The sequence below is a fragment of the Alexandromys fortis genome, unplaced genomic scaffold (assembly GCF_014885135.2).
Source record: "Alexandromys fortis isolate MF-2015 unplaced genomic scaffold, M_Fortis_MF-2015_v1.1 scaffold_76, whole genome shotgun sequence".
Lineage (NCBI taxonomy): Eukaryota > Metazoa > Chordata > Mammalia > Rodentia > Cricetidae > Alexandromys > Alexandromys fortis.
In genome coordinates this window covers 5311151-5331117 of record NW_026067997.1, presented here as the reverse complement: position 1 = coordinate 5331117, position 19967 = coordinate 5311151, and the positions used below count along the sequence as shown (strand labels likewise).

Here is a 19967-nt window from a genome sequence, read left to right as displayed (position 1 = left end):
TTCTTTAGTGGCTGAAATTAGAAGGATGTCTTCAACATTCTATAGACATTTAATTAACTGTTAGTACATGAATATATGTGTTCATGTATTCATATATGTTTCTAAATATAGCCTGTTCAGTCCATATATTGTAACTTGTATGTCTGTTTTCAGGGCTGACCATTTGGCACTGGACAACCAATTGGTATCCTCTTCTCTGGGGAGGTCATGTCTCCTACTCATACCTCTACTCAGTTGCCTGTGGTTCTTTGTGTAAAGTTGAGGCCTCCTGAGCTTTTCTCTGTGCATTTTGGCTCATTAAGAAAACTTCTCTTTGCAACAGAGATCACTACAGAAATCCACAGTCAATCAAAATGCAAAGTTGTGGAGCCCAGTCCCTGTGGGCACATCTACAAAATACTCCCACCCAAGGCCCAGGGAACACTGTTAACTTTTAAGGGAGACATGCACAGTCTCCGATTCCTTCTCTTATGACTGACATTTAATCAATAGTTAATCTGTCACTCATGTAAAGTTTATTGATTTGAAATTTATTGAGCACATGATTTTAGAGTTTTATTGAGTTAGATATGATGTTTTGTGGATACTGTAATGATAAAGACCCTACCTTTGAGTAACACAATTTTTTTATTAATTTCTTTCTTCCTTCCTTCTGACTGACTCTTTGTCAGTCATTTCAAGAACATATTCCTTTAAGCCACTCTCATTCAGAAGTCAAAATGGAGAACAAAATTGTTTAGCTAGGTGTATGACTCATGGCATGTGTTTATAAATAAAAATAAGAATATACAATTTGAAAATTTAAATATAAAATAGAATTAGAACCTATAGAACGTTTTTATAACACTAATTTCATTTGGAACTTCTTCAATAAATTTAAATTTCTATTGAGAATTTAAAACACTTAATTGCTAGTTCTGAAAATACTATCATATACTATTAATTTAGTTTGTGAAATAAAGTTAATAAGGTTATGAGGGCCATTCCTGAAAACAATAACAGGTCTTACAATTGCTTATAGGTTCTTTCGTTTCATGGTCATGAGGTGACCCAAAAATTGGCTACAAATATTTAAATATAAATTAGTCTACAAAGTCAATTTTGCCATCTTGTGTATTTATCTAAGAGGAAAATCAATTTCTTAGTTGTAGAACAATTGTTCTCTATTTAAGTTCCTATTAGATGCTCCCATTAAAAATGTTTTGCTCTGTGTTTTAGTATAATCCTTTTCTCTTTCTCTGTGTGTATTGTGTTTATGTGTATGCACGTGTATACATGTGTATATGTACAGTGCATGCTAGTGCATGCATCTGCTATTCAGATTCCAAGGTTATAGGTGTATAGCCATACATGACTTTTTACAGAGTTAGTTCCAAGTGTTTGAACTCAGGTTGCCATGCTTGTCTAGCAATTACTTTTACTCACTAAACCATCTTTCCAGCTCTGTTTTGGGACTTGTACTATCATTTTTAAAGTTTCCTTTTGCCCATGTCATATTGCTTTAAATACTGTAGTCTTATAATAGATAAATTCAAGGTCTTTTTACTTCTTAAAAATCTAGATGGTGTGCTGGACAGTGGTGACACGCGCCTTTAATCCCAGCATTCAGGAGGCAGAGGCAGGCAGATCTCTGTGAGTGTGAGGCCAACCAGATCTACAGTGAGAATTCCAGGACAGAAGGGCAACACAGAGAAACCCTGTCTCAAACAAACAAACAAACAAACAAATAAAATCTTGATGGTGTATGTAGTAACTCTTAATTTGCACAACTCCTGAATGACCCCCCATGCACTAGTGAAGACTTCTCCTGTAACATAAGATATAGCACTTTGGCTGAGGTTTAGTAAGTGGGAATGACTAGAGCCAAGTCATTTTGAAAGAGCTGTGTCACAAAGAAGTGATAATATCTTTTAATTGGGGCACATGATAGAGTGAGACTGAATAATTTCTTTTCCTCATCTCTCAAGGGCCAGTTGTAGTTCTTAAAATTTTGCCTCCGGGGGGGGGGGGGCTATGAGACAGTTCAGTGGTTACAGGACTTTGCTGCCAAGCCTGATAGGTTTGATTCTGGGGACCGACAGAGAACCAGGAGAGAACAAATTCCCGCACATTGTCTTCTGACCTCCATGTGTATCTCCCAATACAAAAAACCATGTAATGAATAAATATAATTGCACATAATAATGTTGCTTATGGATTGGGGTGGTTGCTGTGCAAAAGAGAACCTGAGTTTGTGTGGTTTTCAACATTTTCTCCTGAATCATCAGTAGGGGTGTGATTAAAGCAAACTTTGATAACTAATTAAGCACATTATATTCAGTTTATATTACAAGATTTTTGCTAGCTAAGTTTATTATATTTATTTAGGTAAAGGCTACTGAATGGTTTGTCAGTAAAGGAGCTTGTGCAAGGCTGGAACCCTGGTAAAGGTTCAAGGAGAAAACCAGCTTCACAATGTTGTCTTCTCACCTTTTGAACATGCATGTACAATGGCCTATTTATACACACACATCATGCACACATTCACTAACCATGAATAAAACTATAATAGAACTTAAGTAAATATTCATTTAAAAATTGCTCATTTGAGAGTTCTGTGGATAGCTGTAAGTTTTTGTCCTAGAACATGGAATATAATGGTGATAATGATGTTGACTTCTTCTGTCATAGAAATGAAAGAAATGAGACTAAGTCATATGAACAAGACAGACAAGGTTTTTTGATTAAGACCTCATTTTGAGCCAACCAACTTAAGCCAAAATAGCCAGGACTGACCAAGCATAACCAGACAGCTTTTATTAATTTCTTCAGTAAATTAAAAGTTTTGTAATTGCATGGACAGTTTCCAAATATGCTCTTCTGTGTGCAAACATCATGACCTTGTACTTGTTGGGCTAAGGAGTTATTAACATGATTTAGAAACTACTGATTTATAATATCTGGCATTATCATCTTACATGAATGTCCTAACCCTAAGCATGAGGGACTTTAAGTACCTGAGTTCCTAAAAAGTTCAAAGGTATCATAGAAGATAATCATTCCAGTGAGTGGATAGGCAAAGCAATTAGCCTTCTGTTATTGACTTGGACAAATCTTTTCTTTCTTTCTTTTTTTCTTTTCATTCGTTTTTGTGTGTGACAAATCTTTTATTAAATATTTGCCATGTTCATATGAAGAGATGAATAGTGTGCCACAAAGCTGGAGGCGACAAAATGAGCAAGCCATGGTGTGACACCGAGGTGACAAGTCTACAATCCTATTTCAGTTATCCATCAGAGAGCTTAAGTTTCAATTACTAGGCAAAGATGTATGAACAGATGTGAACTTGATAGAGATTTCTGTGGGGAGGATAGAGAGTGGAAGGAAGGTAGGAGACAGAGTTGTCAGTAGGTAGTGTACATGTGTTAAAATATGAACAGCTACACTTGTAATCCCATCTTTTGGAAGATAGAAGTGGGAGGGTTTGTGTGAGGTCAACTAGAGAGAAAGCCTGTCTCAAGAAACAAAATAAAACAAAAAGCAACATTTGTTAAGCAAAAATAGATGTCATGTTTCTGCAAAGTGACTCAGGAAACAGTTATAATCCATATTCAGATGCATTTTCAAAACTAGGCAGAAACTAATAATAGTATATTGCTCTGCTGTGTGACGTCCAAAGTTAGTGATTTCCAGGTTAATGAAGAGCAAGTAAAAGCAGAGGGCTTTCTAAATGTCCCCCATCCCTTGTGTTGTTACTTATGTGGCTCTCCTAAACAACAGATGTTCTGGCTTGGCTTACTCTGATGCAGCTCCTAGGATGTAAACATTCTAGTTTGTGCCTAATCTGTTTGCAGGTAACAGGCCAAGGACCTAGAGTTTTTATGTCTCTGGTTTTCTTGTGGTGGTCCCTACTGGTTTTAATGGAGGCTAGATTACCTATGCAGATAGTAACACATTTTCAGACAAGTGGAATGGTTTAAGTACTGACCTGGGTGTCAAGGGTTACATTAAGCAAATTCTCTTCTAATTTCGACACCAAATGTCCCCTTTGTCTGTTTTCTTGACACTCATGCTCACGTACTCCAATGCAAAGTAGTATTGTATTATGACTGTAAAAAAGATATGTCTTTCTTTTGTAAGATGAGGGAAATATGACATTAAAATTAGAAACTTGCATTTTATTTATAGAAAAGAGTACATAGGGCAATTGAGACTCTCAGTATTGGTTTCCTTAAAGCTACCTGTGCCTACCCAGATGACATGGGTAGGTATAAGATTTCAGCTAAGAGAAAGTCACTTTTTAACTCCCTCACATGTGAAAAGAGGCATAGTAGGGTTAATATAGCTTTATCAGCTTTACACAGAAGGAATATTGCATTTTCTTGAATTTCACATGTAAACTATTTCTAGTAGATTGTGTTGATCCAGTTGTGTCTAATTCAGCTTGAACTCTGCCTTCATATTCCTAGATCATTCAAGGAGGTTGTCTCCAATGTGTTGTCATATTAGAATGCTAAATGTTAGTGTTTGAGGAAGGTTATTTGCTTCATTTTAGGACTCTGGATACTGTCCTATATTTTTCTTTTTGTTTATGTTACTTCCTGCACATTAATTGCTGACCCCTCCCTTCTAATTCCATATGCATGCACAGAACATACTTTCTTTTATCTCATTCATGATGTACTTTTGACAGTCATTCCATCTTCTTTCTAAACATATCATCTTATCTCATGTCTAAGGTGAAAATCATGTGTCTCCACTTTCAAGAATACACATGTTGATATTTACATTTGTTAATCACCTGTATTTATTTGTTCAGACTAGCTAGCTGTCCCTTAAGCAACTCTTCCTACCTGTTTTGTGCTTAAGGTAATTTTCTACCATGGTATATTTATTAGAAGGTAATATTGGAAATATAAATATTTTTGAATCAATATTAAACCTAATCATCTGGCTCTTATCTTTAAAAAGTATTCTTATGTAGTGATCATATCATCAGGTTTTTTTTTATTAAACTTTATTTTGAGTTCACTAAGACTTTAGGACAGAAAAAGAAATGGCAACAAGAGGAAAGCTTTGGAAAATGGAGGCCGTGCACTGAAAAGCTATAAACCTTAAATATGTTAGGGTTCTCAGAAGGTGTTTAAAATACACAGGGATGTAAGTTATGTATTGCATTCTCCTTTATCAATGCTCAAAAGAAAAGGGGCTTCTGTGACTGGTTGTCACCTATACCTCAATGAAACATTGTCATTTTCTGTAATTCCCTTTTGTATTGAAGACAGTAGAATGAACATCACTAACACATGTAAATGTATACTTTTATAAAAAAATAATATGATTTTTAGTGGTCATTTATCTTGATAAATTTTAGTTTTCTCATCTGTGAAGTGTGGATTAACATTCACTTTTCTGCTCAAGGAGTGATTTCGTCATGCGATATTGACCACATGTGAAAATATGATAAATGCAAAGAGATTTAGACATATATTGTATTATTGAATTATCCTTTGTCTCTCGAACATTAATCCTACCTTACTTTAGAGTAAGGTCTGTCTTGATCAAAGCCTGATGTAACTAATAAATGAATCAATAAGGAAGTAAAGGATTGAGGCAAGCTAGTTGTTTTATTTTTTCTTATTTCATTCGTTTATGTCTCCTCTGTTTCTTCCTCATTAAAACAGTTTTGGTATGAACCATGATGGAATTGGAAATTCTTGTGGGACGAAAGGTCATGAAGCAGCAAAACTTATGGCAGCTCATATTACTGCAAACACCAACCCCTTTTCTTGGTCTGCCTGCAGCCGCGACTATATCACCAGCTTTCTAGAGTAAGTAATCTCTGGAGAGTAATGATAAATTGCTCTAGAAGTAACTCATTGCTGGAAGCCTAATGCGCAGTGCTTCAAATTTTGTATGAGTAATTTTATTGGGCCCACTTACATTCAGGCCTCTCCCACATGCTTTAATAAATCATGTGGCACATTTTCCAGGTCTTACACAAACAGTGAATAAACTAGAAGTGGAATGAAAATATAAGTGTGATTGATGTAATGAGTGATTAGAATTTTTCAGTAAATGGGAAGCATTTCAGAAAGAATTTACATTCGTATAATTTAGTAGAGAATAAACCAAACTTTAATTCAGTAATTCAGTATTTCTTGATTTGGGTGAAAGAACGCAATTCTTTAGGAGTGTCAAAGCATCTAATAGCAACAAATAAAAGCAACAACCAGACTAAACATCAGGAGAGAACATTTTGAGGAAGGATTTAGTATCCATCTTTTCAGCACTTGGGGAAGCTTCATCATGGTTACTGATGTAAATCCTAAGACTCTGATTCTGCACATTTATAAATATGAGTGAGCAAAAGTATAACTGTGTTTAGAAAAAGAGATTTTTTTTCTCATGTCCCTCATATAGGCACTCATATTGGACTTTAGGACTCAGGAGTCTTGAGAGTTGTTTCCCGTGTGGCCCAGGCATATTAGTTTATCTTTTTAATCTTAAAAGGTTATGAGTTTTTAAATGAGTTTAAGTCATAATGCTTATATCATTATGTATTTTGTATATCATAATGTTCAATGCTATAATATACAAATTAATTGATATTCATTAAAAGCATAAACATTCATATTTTAAGTAACGTTAAGGTTGTAATACTTTATTGCTGTACTATTACTTTAGCTGTTTGGTGCTTGCTACATTTTCACTTGGGGGATGAGATTAAATGCAAAATGGACATTGTTTTTAGAAAGCAGCTTATATTATACTTCATATTATCATAATTGTATTATAAAAGTTTTAAATTCAGATAGTTTATATAGGATAAAATTATGCCTTAAAATTTTCCTTTACTATTAGTAGCCAGGTCATAGAGTTTAAAAACTTATAATTATGTAGAAAAGAAAGTAAAAATTACCCGGCACAAATTTTGATGTAATAATCATAAGATGAATGTTGAAAATAAAATTTAAAAAATTTATTGGTATGCCGGGCGATGGTGGCGCACGCCTTTAATCCCAGCATTCGGGAGGCAGAGGCAGGCGGATCTCTGTGAGTTCGAGGCCAGCCTGGTCTACAGAGCTAGTGCCAGGACAGGCTCCAAAGCCACAGAGAAACCCTGTCTCGAAAAACCAAAAAAAAAAAAAAAAAAAAATTTATTGGTACAATCATTCATTGGGAACTCATTTCAAAAGTTGTTCTGAATAACCATATTGTGAACTAAATTTTTTTAAAATATTTATTATGGATACAATATTCTGTTTGCATATATGCCTGCTAGAAGAGGACACCAGACCTCATTACAGATGGTTGTGAGCCACCATGTGGTTGCTGGGAATCGAACTCGGGTCCTTTGGAAGAGCACGCAATGCTCTTAACCGCAGAGCCATCTCTCCAGCCCTGTGAACTAAATTTTTTAAATTTATTTTTTAACTAAAAATGTTTAATTTTAAGTGAGAAGCCATTATAATATTATACTTGTCTACTGTCAGATTGGGTGAAGTACTTTAAAAAGACAATAATTTGTTTGATATATTTGGTAATTTTTAATAGTGAGCACTGAAAATACCATTTAAAGGTGGTTTCTGTTGAACTCATTTACATAAATTGTAAACAGTATTGACATTCTCCTCTTTGCGGGAACTTGACCAGATCTGAAATTTCTCTTGTCTTGACTTTTGTTTTCAGAATGAAATCTTACTCTCTATCATCATAATTACAAATTGTGTAACATGCTCAGTATTTTTGTGTAATTTCAATGGCAGTCCTTCTCTTGGGTTTTAAAAGTACAGTTTTTCTCCTCTATATTCTATTTCTGTCCATTGGTTATACAGCTCATCAGCAAGTACCAGCCCTGTATACTAAACACAAGGACCACAGCCTAATTTTCCTGTGCTTTAGACATAGAATAAATTGTGTGTGTTCTTTTATGTACTAAAAACATACAGAAGCATAGATGGATAGATCTTGTGTAGTTGGAGCTGTATTATGGCTGTTAAAACACTGTAAAGGGACTAAATAGATTGCTGCTAAAATACAATGAACTGACCACTGGTTTGGTGAGGGGTCTCGAGCTAGTGTTCCTTGCATTATAGCAGTCCATTGAATTCATGAAAGTATTTAATCTGAAGACATTACTTACTCTTCATTGCTTTACTCTATATTTTACATATAAGCAAAATAAGTGTTGATAGGATTCTAATGGGCTTATTTATCCTGTATTTTATAAAAAGTATTCTTTTGTGTATCCTCATGGAAATGCCTGTAGTTAAAACCACTAGTAAATGGATAAATGTTAAGTGTTTAATTAAAAAAAAAAAGGTTTTGGAGAAAACTTAGATCTCCTCTAACTAACTAAACTAACTAAATAAATCTTATTATAATTTGTTCAAGCCACAAAAGATTTTAAACATTAGCTTCATTAAAAAGATCAGTTCACTGGATCACAAAGATAAAATACTAATATAAAAGATTTATTTGTCCCATTTTCTATGCAATTGGCTTAATTGCTTTAACAGCTATGAGTGATATGTCTATATTTGTATTTATATTTACAATTAAATCCAGAGGAATTTTGATCAAGGTTTGAGTTTACATCTGTAATTTGTAGTTGGCTCAAAAAGGGTCATAGCACTTCATTTTAGCTTTTCTTTTCAAGAAAAAGAAACCTTGCAAGAAGTAATTTCTAAAGAACAGCCACTCAATCAGCAAATGCATACCGTCCTCTACTTAGAGACTGTATAGAACAAGGATGATCTGTGACTTATCAATGAGCTTTCTGATTTATAGAGATCCATTATTCACTGTTTAACTGGAAAAAGAAAACCAAAGACATGGCCATAAAAGCCACTAGAATACAGTCTCTCCTGTCATTCTGCAACACTAGGTGCTATTGATCAATCAGGAGATGGTGTTTACCAACTCCCAATATTTTTTTTCAGATTTCTTAAACTCGGTGATTCAATAAGTGGTACATGAATCGCCCAGAAGCCGTCCTGATTAAATAATAAAGAACCCATTTCCGTTAAAATGGACGTGTTATGCCAGCTTCTGATGTTTTCCGAAGACGGCTTTGCAGGTAGTGTCTTTCCTATCTGCCTGCGGGACTCACTTATTTACTTATTTAGAAAATATAAAAGATGAGCCTGGTATGAAGGCTTAACTCATTGACTATGGGCTAGTTTACCAGGCAGTGAAAAGCAGATAGCTTTTCCATTCATTCCTGATCACTTAGAAGTAGTTCAGAGCAATTTCATATTATTTCTAAAAGATACGGGGCCTTGTGAGTCATCTTTTACCCTATTTAAAGTTTGTCAAAATGCTCGAGCTCTCCAGGAGCTATAGCACAACTGTGTGCCATTTCAAGTTATATGCAGAATTCATTTCACACATGGGTGGAAGCTGAATAAATGCATTGAATGGCATTGTTACGACTGGAGGGGAACTAGGAAGAGGGTTGAGAAAAGTAATGTGTGATGGACAAGATGGCCAAAGCACTCATGTTTGCTATCTTAAAATTGCTTTTGAAGCTTAACTTCACTCTATTAAATGGAAAACATCTTCTTAGGTGCAGTCTCCCCTCACCCTCCCCAAAACTGTAGTATCCAAAACAACCTGGCAGAACAGTGTGTCAGTCAGTATATGTGACACACTTTGAAACTCTTGCTCTAAACATGAGTTTCCTTGATAAGTTGTCGTTTTGTGTGGTGTGGGTATTGAGTCAGCCATTAACAGCACAAGATTTGTATATTTGAAGACTCAAGTCGTACAGTCATATCAGAGTGAGTGACAGGAAAAAGAGATTCGATTTTAGATCACTTTGTCCTTACCTGATTATGTCATTATATTGTTATGTTTGCTTCAAACATGGTTAGTTTCATAAAAAAATAATAAAACTACTCATGAGAAGATAGTAGATAGAAGACATTTGACTTGATGTAAATGATATCAACCTAGTTCATACTTAATTCATACGTATCAGCATACCTTTGTGAAAAAAAAGCTGGCCTTACATTACACTTCCTTTGTTAAGGCATTATAAGGTGTGTACAACTTAGGTAGATGTCCTTTCAGATTGGGCCACTGACTAGACTAAAGCTCCATCTTAATAATCTGTTTTGGTAAGAATAAATTTTAAATCTCAGTTAGTAATACATCCTCATGTGTTCTGAAAACAAAGCCAGGAGGACATATTTTATAAAGATCTATAAATTTTAGTAGGAGACTGAAATTTGGCTTATGTTTTTGTTTTCAAGGTTGACTTTGGGAATCTGTGAATAAAGATTCACTAAATTAGAAGTGGGGTACATAAAATGACTTTCCCATTACAATGCAAAGAGTTTTGCAAATATAAATATATTTTGATTTACTATGAATTTTTCATAATCAACACAGATATGTATTTTTAAACTGATATGTATTTTGCCTTGTCTTGGAAGGTTAAATAAAAGTGCAGATTGTGAATTTAATAATTATCTATATTTATAACACATTAACTAGGGTTGGTATTTTTGTTGGGAAATATGAACTGCTGAAAAAGTAATTATAGACTTAATTTTATGCATCTAGTTTTACATTGGACAAATATATTAAAAGTTATAGCCTCTTATAGATGAAGACTAATAGTTCTGTATATTTAGTTTATTAATAAGTAAAGGTTAAGTTTTCTTTATAAAAAATTTTTATGTGGCACTCAAGGCATAAATGATTTATCTTAATAAATGCTGCTAATGAGAAAATTCCAGAAAATGTCTATGGACTTATCACTTCTTTTTGTTATTTTGATACTATCATGGATTACACTAGGCTTGGCATAGTAAGGGTTACTGCTTCTCAGTTAACTAAATTCTATATTAAATATTAAACTAGAACTTTCCATAGCTTTTGTTTTGTTATAAGAACATTATGGTAAGACTACGTAACATTTTTTATAAAAAAGAAATTAGAAATACCAGATATATTGATATATGAACATAAGAATTATGTGGCCCAATCTTAAATGGAATATTTTAACTTGTTTTAAGCAGGAGTTCTAAAATAAGCATATGTGTATGAAGAAGTGAAACTATTGAGAGGAGAACAGAGAGCTGGGATGGTAGCACATTCCTATAAGCCCAACACTCAGATGATTAAGAAAGGACAATCAAGGCTACCTTGATCTACATAAAGAGACTTTGTCACAGACAAACAGACAGAATAAAAATAAAGAAATTATTGTTCCAAATTCTATTTTGGGGAGGAATATAGGAGATCAGCAAGAGAGAATGGGGGTGAAGGATTTTAGTATAAAATATGAGTAAAAGCAAATTATGATGATGTAAGAAGAAACTACAATGAAAACCATTAATTTGTATGATAACTTACAAATAATGTTAAAAATTATTAATATAGGCTTTGGTAGGTGGCTTAGTGTAGTGTTTTTCAACCTAGGGGTGGCAATCCCTTCGGGGTTGAACAACCCTTTCATAGGAGTTAATTACAGATATTCTACATATCAGATATTTTGATCATAATCAATAACAGTAGCAAAATTATAGTTATGAAGTAGGATTGAAACTAATTTTATGATTGGGGTTTCTCCATGACATGAGGAACTGCATTAAAGGGTTGTATCATTAGTAAAGTTTAGAACCATTGTCTTACTGGATCCAGTGTTTGATATATAAGCATGACTACTTACTTTGGCTATCAGAATCCATGCCAAAGGTCAGGTACAGTGGAAATATATCTGTATGCCCAGAGTATGTATGTGGAAGTGTGTGGCTAGCTGAATCCTGGGGTTTACTGGTCAACCAGTCTAACTAAAACAGGTTCAGTAAGATACTGTCTCAAAAATGAGATGGAGGTAATTAAGGAAGACATTCTGAAACTAACTTCTGGCTTCCACACAACTGTAGGGGTGAGTGCATCCTTACACACATTCTCACAAATGCATATACCACGGGGGAGGGGTTAGAGAGAGAAGTTACTAGTGTAAAATCAAAAATCAGACATTACCTCATGAACATTTAAAAATCAGAAGAGCAGTTACTCATAGGAAAAAATTTACTAGAATTGACTTCTCAGAAACTTTTTGGTTAAACACACACATGAGGGACAGAAAACGGAGGAGAGAGAGAGAGAGAGAGAGAGAGAGAGAGAGAGAGAGAGAGAGAGAGAGAGAGAGAGAGAGAGAGAGAGAGAACGTGTTCAGATTAAATTCTCAAGCCATAGATCTTGCATGGTCCAGCAGGGTCTATATCTGTACTATTTCAGAATGGTAGTTGATAGCTTAGAAATATGAAACTGTCTTAAATTACTGTTCTTCTTAAGAATGTGCTCAGCTGGTTGATGGTGGCATACGCCTTTAATCCCAGCACTTGGGAAGCAGAGGCTGGTGGATCTCTGTGAGTTCAAGGTCAGCTTGGTTTACAGAGTGAATTCCAGGAGAACCAAGGTAGTTACACGGAAAAACTGTTTCAAAGCAAACAACAAACAGAAAACTAATAAGAATAAGAATATAATGATGCTCTATAAATTTTAAATAATTGAAAGTAGCAGGAAAGACACCTGGAAAGTGATAGATAAATTTTACTAACATATGGAACTGAACATTTACAATGTTAAAACTTAACGTTAGTTAAGAATTAAACAATGAAAATGGTCCCATTCCTCAAATACATTCATCAAAGCTTTGACGTGTTGCCAGGGGTGATTGTGTACAGTGCTATCTGTACACATAGTGGGGACACGTGGGATGGAGAAACAGTTTAATCAGTCGCACAGATACTTCCTATACCTGAGGTCACTTGACTGATAAGCCTTGCTGAGGGACATTTGCAACCGCCACATTTCTGAAGGCCTTTGTTGATATGGTGTTCCTAACTACAGGCTCACTTTTAAAATACACATGTGCTTTCTGTTGTATCTTATTTCATAGGGTATTTTAATCTTCTGTAAAGTGTACTGGATAAGGAGAACTGGTGTTGTCTAGCTATTTAATTAGCTATTTACTAATACAAAAGATACTCTGGGGACCAACTCTCTCAAGAGTTTTGGCCATAGGTCCCAGCCATGCCTGACACTACCGGCCCTGAAGGCCCTTTCAGTGCTTGTCTGATCAAAAAAAAATTTTTTTTTTTTTTAAAAAACATGAGTCATCATTTAGAAGGTCACTATATCTCAAAATAAGAACATTAAATGAAATAATTCATTTTCTTCTTCCTAAACTAAGTCAGTTTTACTTTGAGGAACAATTACTTCTTTTGTGTATCTATCTTTAAATTCCCTTCTATGGGTTACATAGTTCTTCTGATGTTTTAATTAATTAATTAAATTGATAGTTTGAGTTTCTGTATTTCTGAAAGTCACTGTGTGTAATATTTGTAATGGGTTCTGTACTGTTTCCAGTTAGGTAATTATGCCCTACACTTTTTTGATGTGCTACTAATAAATATTTATAACCTACAAAGTCTTGTATGTAAATTCTTCAGTATATAATTTTATTTTTCTTTTGATTTACATTATTATTTATTTTTATTATATACTCAATTCCTTCCATAAATATATGTATGGTTTATTTTAAATGAAGATGGAACTTATATTTGGAATGAAAATTTAGAAGTTAATTCTCTAATTGTCATCCATAAATATTCTACAATATCAAAATAGTCATTTTTCTATTGTACTATAAAATATTACCCCTTTGTCATCAATTTAATATATTTTTGAAATTACTATTAGGATCTTACTTGACTAAAGTTTACACATTATGATATAAAAAATGCTGTTTTTAAAATTTATCTAACAATAAATGTGCTTGCTGAGGTACATGACAGTACCTAACTTACAACAATAAGGAAGCAAGTGTTGGGTAGTGCAAGCCTTGAGCAGTGCTGATTGAAATGTCCAAACCCATCTATGTCGGTGCAGTATTATCGCTGCATCGTTGTTGTTAAAAATTAGCAAAGAGGAGCATAAGGCACAGAAGGAAGTCTTGTATCCTTTTGGTCTGGGCCACCTTAAGAATAGTACAGTTCAGTTTTAAAGATGCTAATTTTCTGCTGTGTAGATATACATTTTATGTAACAAGTTAACTTTTACATTTTAAGAAATAAAATACTTGCAGGTGAATTTAAAACTCATTGTTTTATATGATTCTTTCTTCCCTGTTTGTAAATGAAAATTTGTGCTGTCCTAAATAACAGTTGAGGAACTTCAACTTGTGAAGTTATTTTCCTTTGGCAAAGTGGATGGAAAAGATTTGGGGAAAAAAGCAAAAGTGCTGGCACAATGGATAGGAATGTTGGAAAAAATTTTTAAGTGTTGGCATAGGAATTCTTTAAAAATTCTAACTCACATGTGAAATGAAAGTAAAAAAGCATCTGTCCTATTTTATGCACACTGAATAAATAAAATGAACAATTATATTTAGCAGAGTCTAAAGCTCTTTAAGGTATGCTGTCTAGTGTTTGGCAACCTTTATGTTATTTGTTCCACTGAATTAAAATATTATGTTTTAGTGAAGGCATACTTTGTAAAGTAGAAATTTTGTAGAAAGGAGAACATTCCCTTTTCCTAGTTCTGATGACCTTAAATGAAATATGAAATCTTTGACAGACTAAACATTTCTAGTGTGTGTGAGCGAGACCTTTGGACCTTAGCCCCAGCTGCCGTTCAGCCCACTAACTGCTGCACCGTCTTACCAGAGCATCTTTTGTTCCATCTAAGGCTATAAATTAAGTCTTTAAGATTACAGCTAATTATTTTTATTTAATTTTCCACAATTTGTGTTTTTAATTCTACTACCAGATGTGGCTATATTTTCAATGAAAACAAACAAGATACTTAGCATAATAAGAAATTCTGTTTTGATTCCTTCAGAACTAGTTTAAAGCAGTATTTTAAAGGCCAACAGAACAGTTTCAGAATGTTGTTGGAGATGCTCCCATTGTGTTTTGGTGCTGGAGAAAAAGGATTTGGAGCTCTCATTCAGTAGGATCTTTAAAGCTACTCTATTTTGCTTATGATTATTATTACAATGTGTTGTTTTCATGCATCTAATTATTAAAACAAAGATCTCAACACATTTCATAATTGTGACTAAAAAAGTCTACAGAATACCTAATTTCCTTGATCCTTTATGTTGAACAGTTCAGGCCGTGGTACTTGCCTTGATAATGAGCCTCCCAAGCGTGACTTTCTTTATCCAGCTGTGGCCCCAGGTCAGGTGTACGATGCTGATGAGCAATGTCGTTTCCAGTATGGAGCAACATCCCGCCAATGCAAATACGGGGTAAGAGGTCTTTATTCTTATGTTCAGTCATTTATAAGTGTTCTCTTACGACACATGTTCAAGTGGAGTCATGATGAACTTAGTTTGCCTTTGGAGCATTATTAATTTACATAATGTCTTGATGCTGATTTTTCTGATATTGTTTATATAGTATTTATTTCAACATATTTCACACTTTTTTGTTAAGGAAGCAACAGAATTCTGGTAGCTTCTCACGTATTTATTTTTTAAATCTTCAGCTCATGATGCCAATTTTGCTTTGTCTTTTAAAATACTTTAGTTTTAAGAGACTTCTCCACTGCCCTTTCCTGGCACTCTTATAAGTGTGCTAAAGGGCATTTTTCACTGGCTCCTTGCCTTTACCTTAATTCATTCTAGCTAGGACTGAGTCATTTCATGTAGCTTTATCCACTGCCCACTTTCCAACACAACAACCCAGGAGGAACAAGGTGAATTAGCCCAAATAACGAGAAAAAAGGAAATAGCTGTGGAAAAAAATTGTAAGCATTGTGATTTTATCTTCATGTTTGCCTAAAAGAAGTCACAATGCTGCATTAGAAATAATTAAAAAGTTCTTTTTAAATTTCACAAATATTTAGGTCTCTAATATAGGAATATGTTGAATAAAATAACAAGATTCTAAACTGTCAATCTGTGTGCCAAAAATTATTTAGGTTTAAAACCCAAATCTAAAGGCTTGGTTCTTATTGTGGTTCAGATAGTCTAAATCCCCAGAAAATGATGACAATACAAGGAATTAAGTTTTATCATAGTATTATTAGACCACATACTCATTGTACTTTACCATTTACTCCTCTTGGGCATGAAGCCACGAGAGACAATTAGAACACATCTCTTGGGTGACAAATACACTGTTATTCTTGGTAGACCTTGGCAGTACTGTCAAGACTGTGTGTGATTATCTGGGTATGTAGAGCCACATGTAAAAGTTTAATTTTTCCTGTTTCTTTGAAAAGTCTTAGTTCTGAAAGGATCTAGTTTCTTTTCTTCAATTGCTTTTTTCTAAAGGAAAGGCACTGAAGCATTAATCACAGTCAGAACATGTGCTCAGTGATCAAATGAGAGCAGAGCTGCTTTACAGCATCCCTTTCAGGGAATCTCATTTTCCTCTTCGCAGGGAGCCAGTCTACATTTTAATTTTTATTTTGGTAATTGTGTTTGAACTCTATCCATAAGCTTCTATGGTAGAAATTTATATTATTACTATTTATTATTATTACATTCATGGGATTTATGACTGTAACTTTTTCTTTGATATACAAAACTTAAAGTTTTATTTGATGTTCTTCTCACTTAATCTAGAAATCTTATTCCTTCCAGGTTGATAGAAACAAGACAAGTAGTCATTATAAAACTGCATTTTCTGCTTTTCGAATCCTTTTGTATAATGCTTGCGCTGACTTTTGTAGCAGAAATAAAATAAAATCAGACATTTTGTGAGGCATTAGCATTTACAGCCATAATTTCTTATATTTTGTCAGGAGCCCTTTTTGTTCTTTTTTTTTTTCAGTGAAATACTGGTTTCAATAGATACATATACTATATGGAATTCTTATGTTCTTCTTATGTCCTACTATATATTTCTAATTAGGATTCTTTTTGGTTTTTCGAGACAGGGTTTCTCTGTGTAACATTGGAGCCTGTCCTGAAATTCGCCCTGTAGAACAGGCCAGCCTCAAACTACAGAGCCGCCTCTGCCTCCCGAGTGCTGAGATTAAAGGCGTGTGCCACCACTGGCCAGCTAATTAGAATTTTTGATCTCTAATAGATTTTTTAAAATCTCTCCCACCTCTTGCACTTGTATCTAAAAAATTGTGTTCACACAATTATCATACTCAATTTACACTGGTTTTTATCTTGTTTCCCTAACATCTGTAGCTTTTCTAAATACTACTTTGGAAGTCAATTGAGCCATTGAAGCTTGAGTCCAGTCAGGTTAGCACATTGTGTTCCAGGAGGCAGATGAAGGGAAAGATGACCTGAGTGTAACATGCTAAGGTGAGCACAAAGCACACTCATGTGAGACTAGGGAACAGTAGTCTTGAAATGATTCTTATTTTGGAAGGTAGTTTCTAATGATTTCTGGGAAGATTTTGAACAATTATAGAATGAACCATAACTCCTACAGTGATGACGTTTTCCATCCCTTTAACTTTATGGTGATTGTGAGCTTATCAATGCCCAGATCCATATTTTTCTAGTGAATTTTTAGTGTATGCCTTCAGTTATATGCATGTTAACCACAGCTGGGTATTTTATTTGGAGCACAGTTTTCCACAGTTGTCATTGCATATTATCTATTTCTGTTTTCAAATTATCCATAAATTCTAGCAGAATAGGAAAGACAATATAATGGCTATAAATACAGAGAATACAGAATAGCACAGTATAATATATAAATATATTTGCCTAATCTAGTAACCTATAAGCGATATGCAGTTATATAACTGATATATAGTACTTTTTCTGAGATATTTCACACTGCATTGGTAAAATTTATTATGACTTTGTAATAGTTTATAGATGGGGAAACTATGTTTACTGTGTGTGATTTATACACTCCTATATTAAAAATGAGTAAAGATTTGAGTCTGCACATCAGTTGCTTCTAGGTATAGTAATTGAGTTAATGAGATAAAGATTGTAAGATGTGTTTGTTTTAGAGAACACATGTTTACTTTTCACCAGGTAATATCTCATTTCTGATTAGTAAACTTCTCAAAACTCTCCATCTTAGCCCTGTTTTGGGGAGAGAAGTAATTTCTAAAATTACCGTTTGGGGACATACATTCTCAGATGTCTGAAATCCTAAATTGTGGCATCTTGAAATGATGGAATTTTTGCCACCACCATCACTACCACCACCATCACCACCATCACCATCAACACCAGCATTTCATGTAGCTCAGACTGACCTTAAACTTGCTATGTAGTTGGGGATGATCTTGAACTCCTCCTGAGTCGCCTACCTGCTCATCTCCATTGCTGGGATTCTAGTCATGTAATGTCATACTCAGTGTATGTGGTGCTAGGATCAAATTCAGGCCCTTGTGTAGGTCAAACATGTTCTCTCTCAACTAAGCTACATCCTCAGTCTTATTTTCTGTTATTAAAAAAAAGTTAGGGGCCAGAGAAATGAATGATTCAGTGAGTAAATGCCTTTTACCACCAAACCAGAAGACCTGGGTTTAATCTCGGAACCTGCATGGTGGAAGGAGAGAGCTAACTCCTGTGTGTGAGGTTTGAATGTATACTTCTTTAAGATAAGCTGCAGCATGTAAAGCTAAATCTTTACTATATTGTCTTCAAATATCTCCCAGTTCTGGTTCTAGAGATGATTTTTAGGTATGTCTTAGGAAGGGCACATTCCAACAAAACAACAGAACCATTGTCTCCAGACATTTTTGGGCTTATTCAGAGCAACAAACTCCTATAAAGCTCTGAAGAACCTATTATGCTTTTTTTCTTCTACTTCTCCCTTTTCTTTAATTTTTAATATTTTTAATTAGAAAATAATCATAAAAACTAAACTGGCAGAAAACATTACAGTAATATTAAGTTTAAACGTAGAAGGGAAATCATTTACAGGCTTATATGTTATATGGGTGGGATCTTTTTGGCTGTATTCCAGAAAGCATAGATTAGCACTCTTTCAGATTTTGCTCCTCATTTCTTCATTCTGTCACATTAGATAATATTCAAACCATGGATTTCAGATAACTCTTAAGAATTAAATATAGGTTAATTATGCCTAGTATGTAATTAGCTATTAACTGTGAAGGGAAGAGTATTCATCTGTTGGTAGATTTAAGACACATAAATTTTGTAAATTTGTGTAATTTTTGCATACTCTTATTATATGTGAATATTGTTATTATTCATTTAAAATGGAGCTATTGCATAAATCCTTAGTAGTTTGTTATAAATTCTATTTATTTTAATGTAGAACTGAATGATGGTCTACCAGTAGACATGGTATTCTCAACCATAAATTAGAACACATTATCTAGCACATGGTTTCATAATAGAACCTAATATTTTTGGAATATAATATCTTAACAAAATATTTTAATTTGCCAAGTCTGTTCACCATTCACTATTACCTATAATGTCAAGTTAACCATCAGAAAATTTTATTCATTCATGGAAAACTTTTCGGCAAACAACAGCTTAATTCAGGTAGCCAGAGCATATACAAGGTTACATAATGTTTCCTGTGCTGGGCACATGGTAGACATTCAATAAGTGTATCTCCATTTCCTTTGGGAATATCTGTCATTTGTGATTCTCTTCCTGAACAGCAGCTACCCAAATAGGAAAAGATGAGTCTTCTGTCCTTCGAACATGGGAAGTTACGAGCCACATATTGACTCAACTTCACCTTTTACTCTACCTCAAGTGGAGTACAGGTCTTCTGTCTATTTATTCTCTATACAAAAACTTCTCCCAGTAATTCTCAGTCACATCAGGTTATTAAATTCCGTTATTATTTTGCTTAGTTGATTGCTTGTTAGTTAAATGATGCCTTCTTTGATAACCTTACCTAAACTTATGTAACAACTTTCCTGCCAGCTATGCATTTCTCCCATATAGCAGGACTTAGGTTTAATAAGGACACTATATCACACTTGGGAGCTCCTCTCTCTCTCTCTCTCTCTCTCTCTCTCTCTCTCTCTCTCTCTCTCTCTCT

General features: G+C 34.2%; 1 protein-coding gene across 15 annotated transcripts in view; it reads left to right on the top strand.

Annotated features, from left to right (window-relative positions):
* Adamts6 (ADAM metallopeptidase with thrombospondin type 1 motif 6) overlaps positions 1–19967 on the top strand; it is a 216220-nt gene that overhangs the window by 68726 nt on the left and 127527 nt on the right. For 6 of the 15 annotated variants that reach the window (XR_007595091.1, XM_050160420.1, XM_050160418.1 and 3 more), the window contains one exon: positions 5664–5810. Coding sequence is in view for 11 of the 15 variants with exons in the window: in XM_050160420.1 (XP_050016377.1) it covers positions 5664–5810 (147 nt within the window). In the remaining 4 variants the exon portion in view is untranslated. Of the gene's footprint in view, positions 1–5663; positions 5811–8924; positions 9062–13834; positions 13960–15114; positions 15257–19967 lie in introns of those variants that run through there. The other 9 variants (XM_050160419.1, XM_050160417.1, XM_050160426.1 and 6 more) reach the window with 7 other exon arrangements.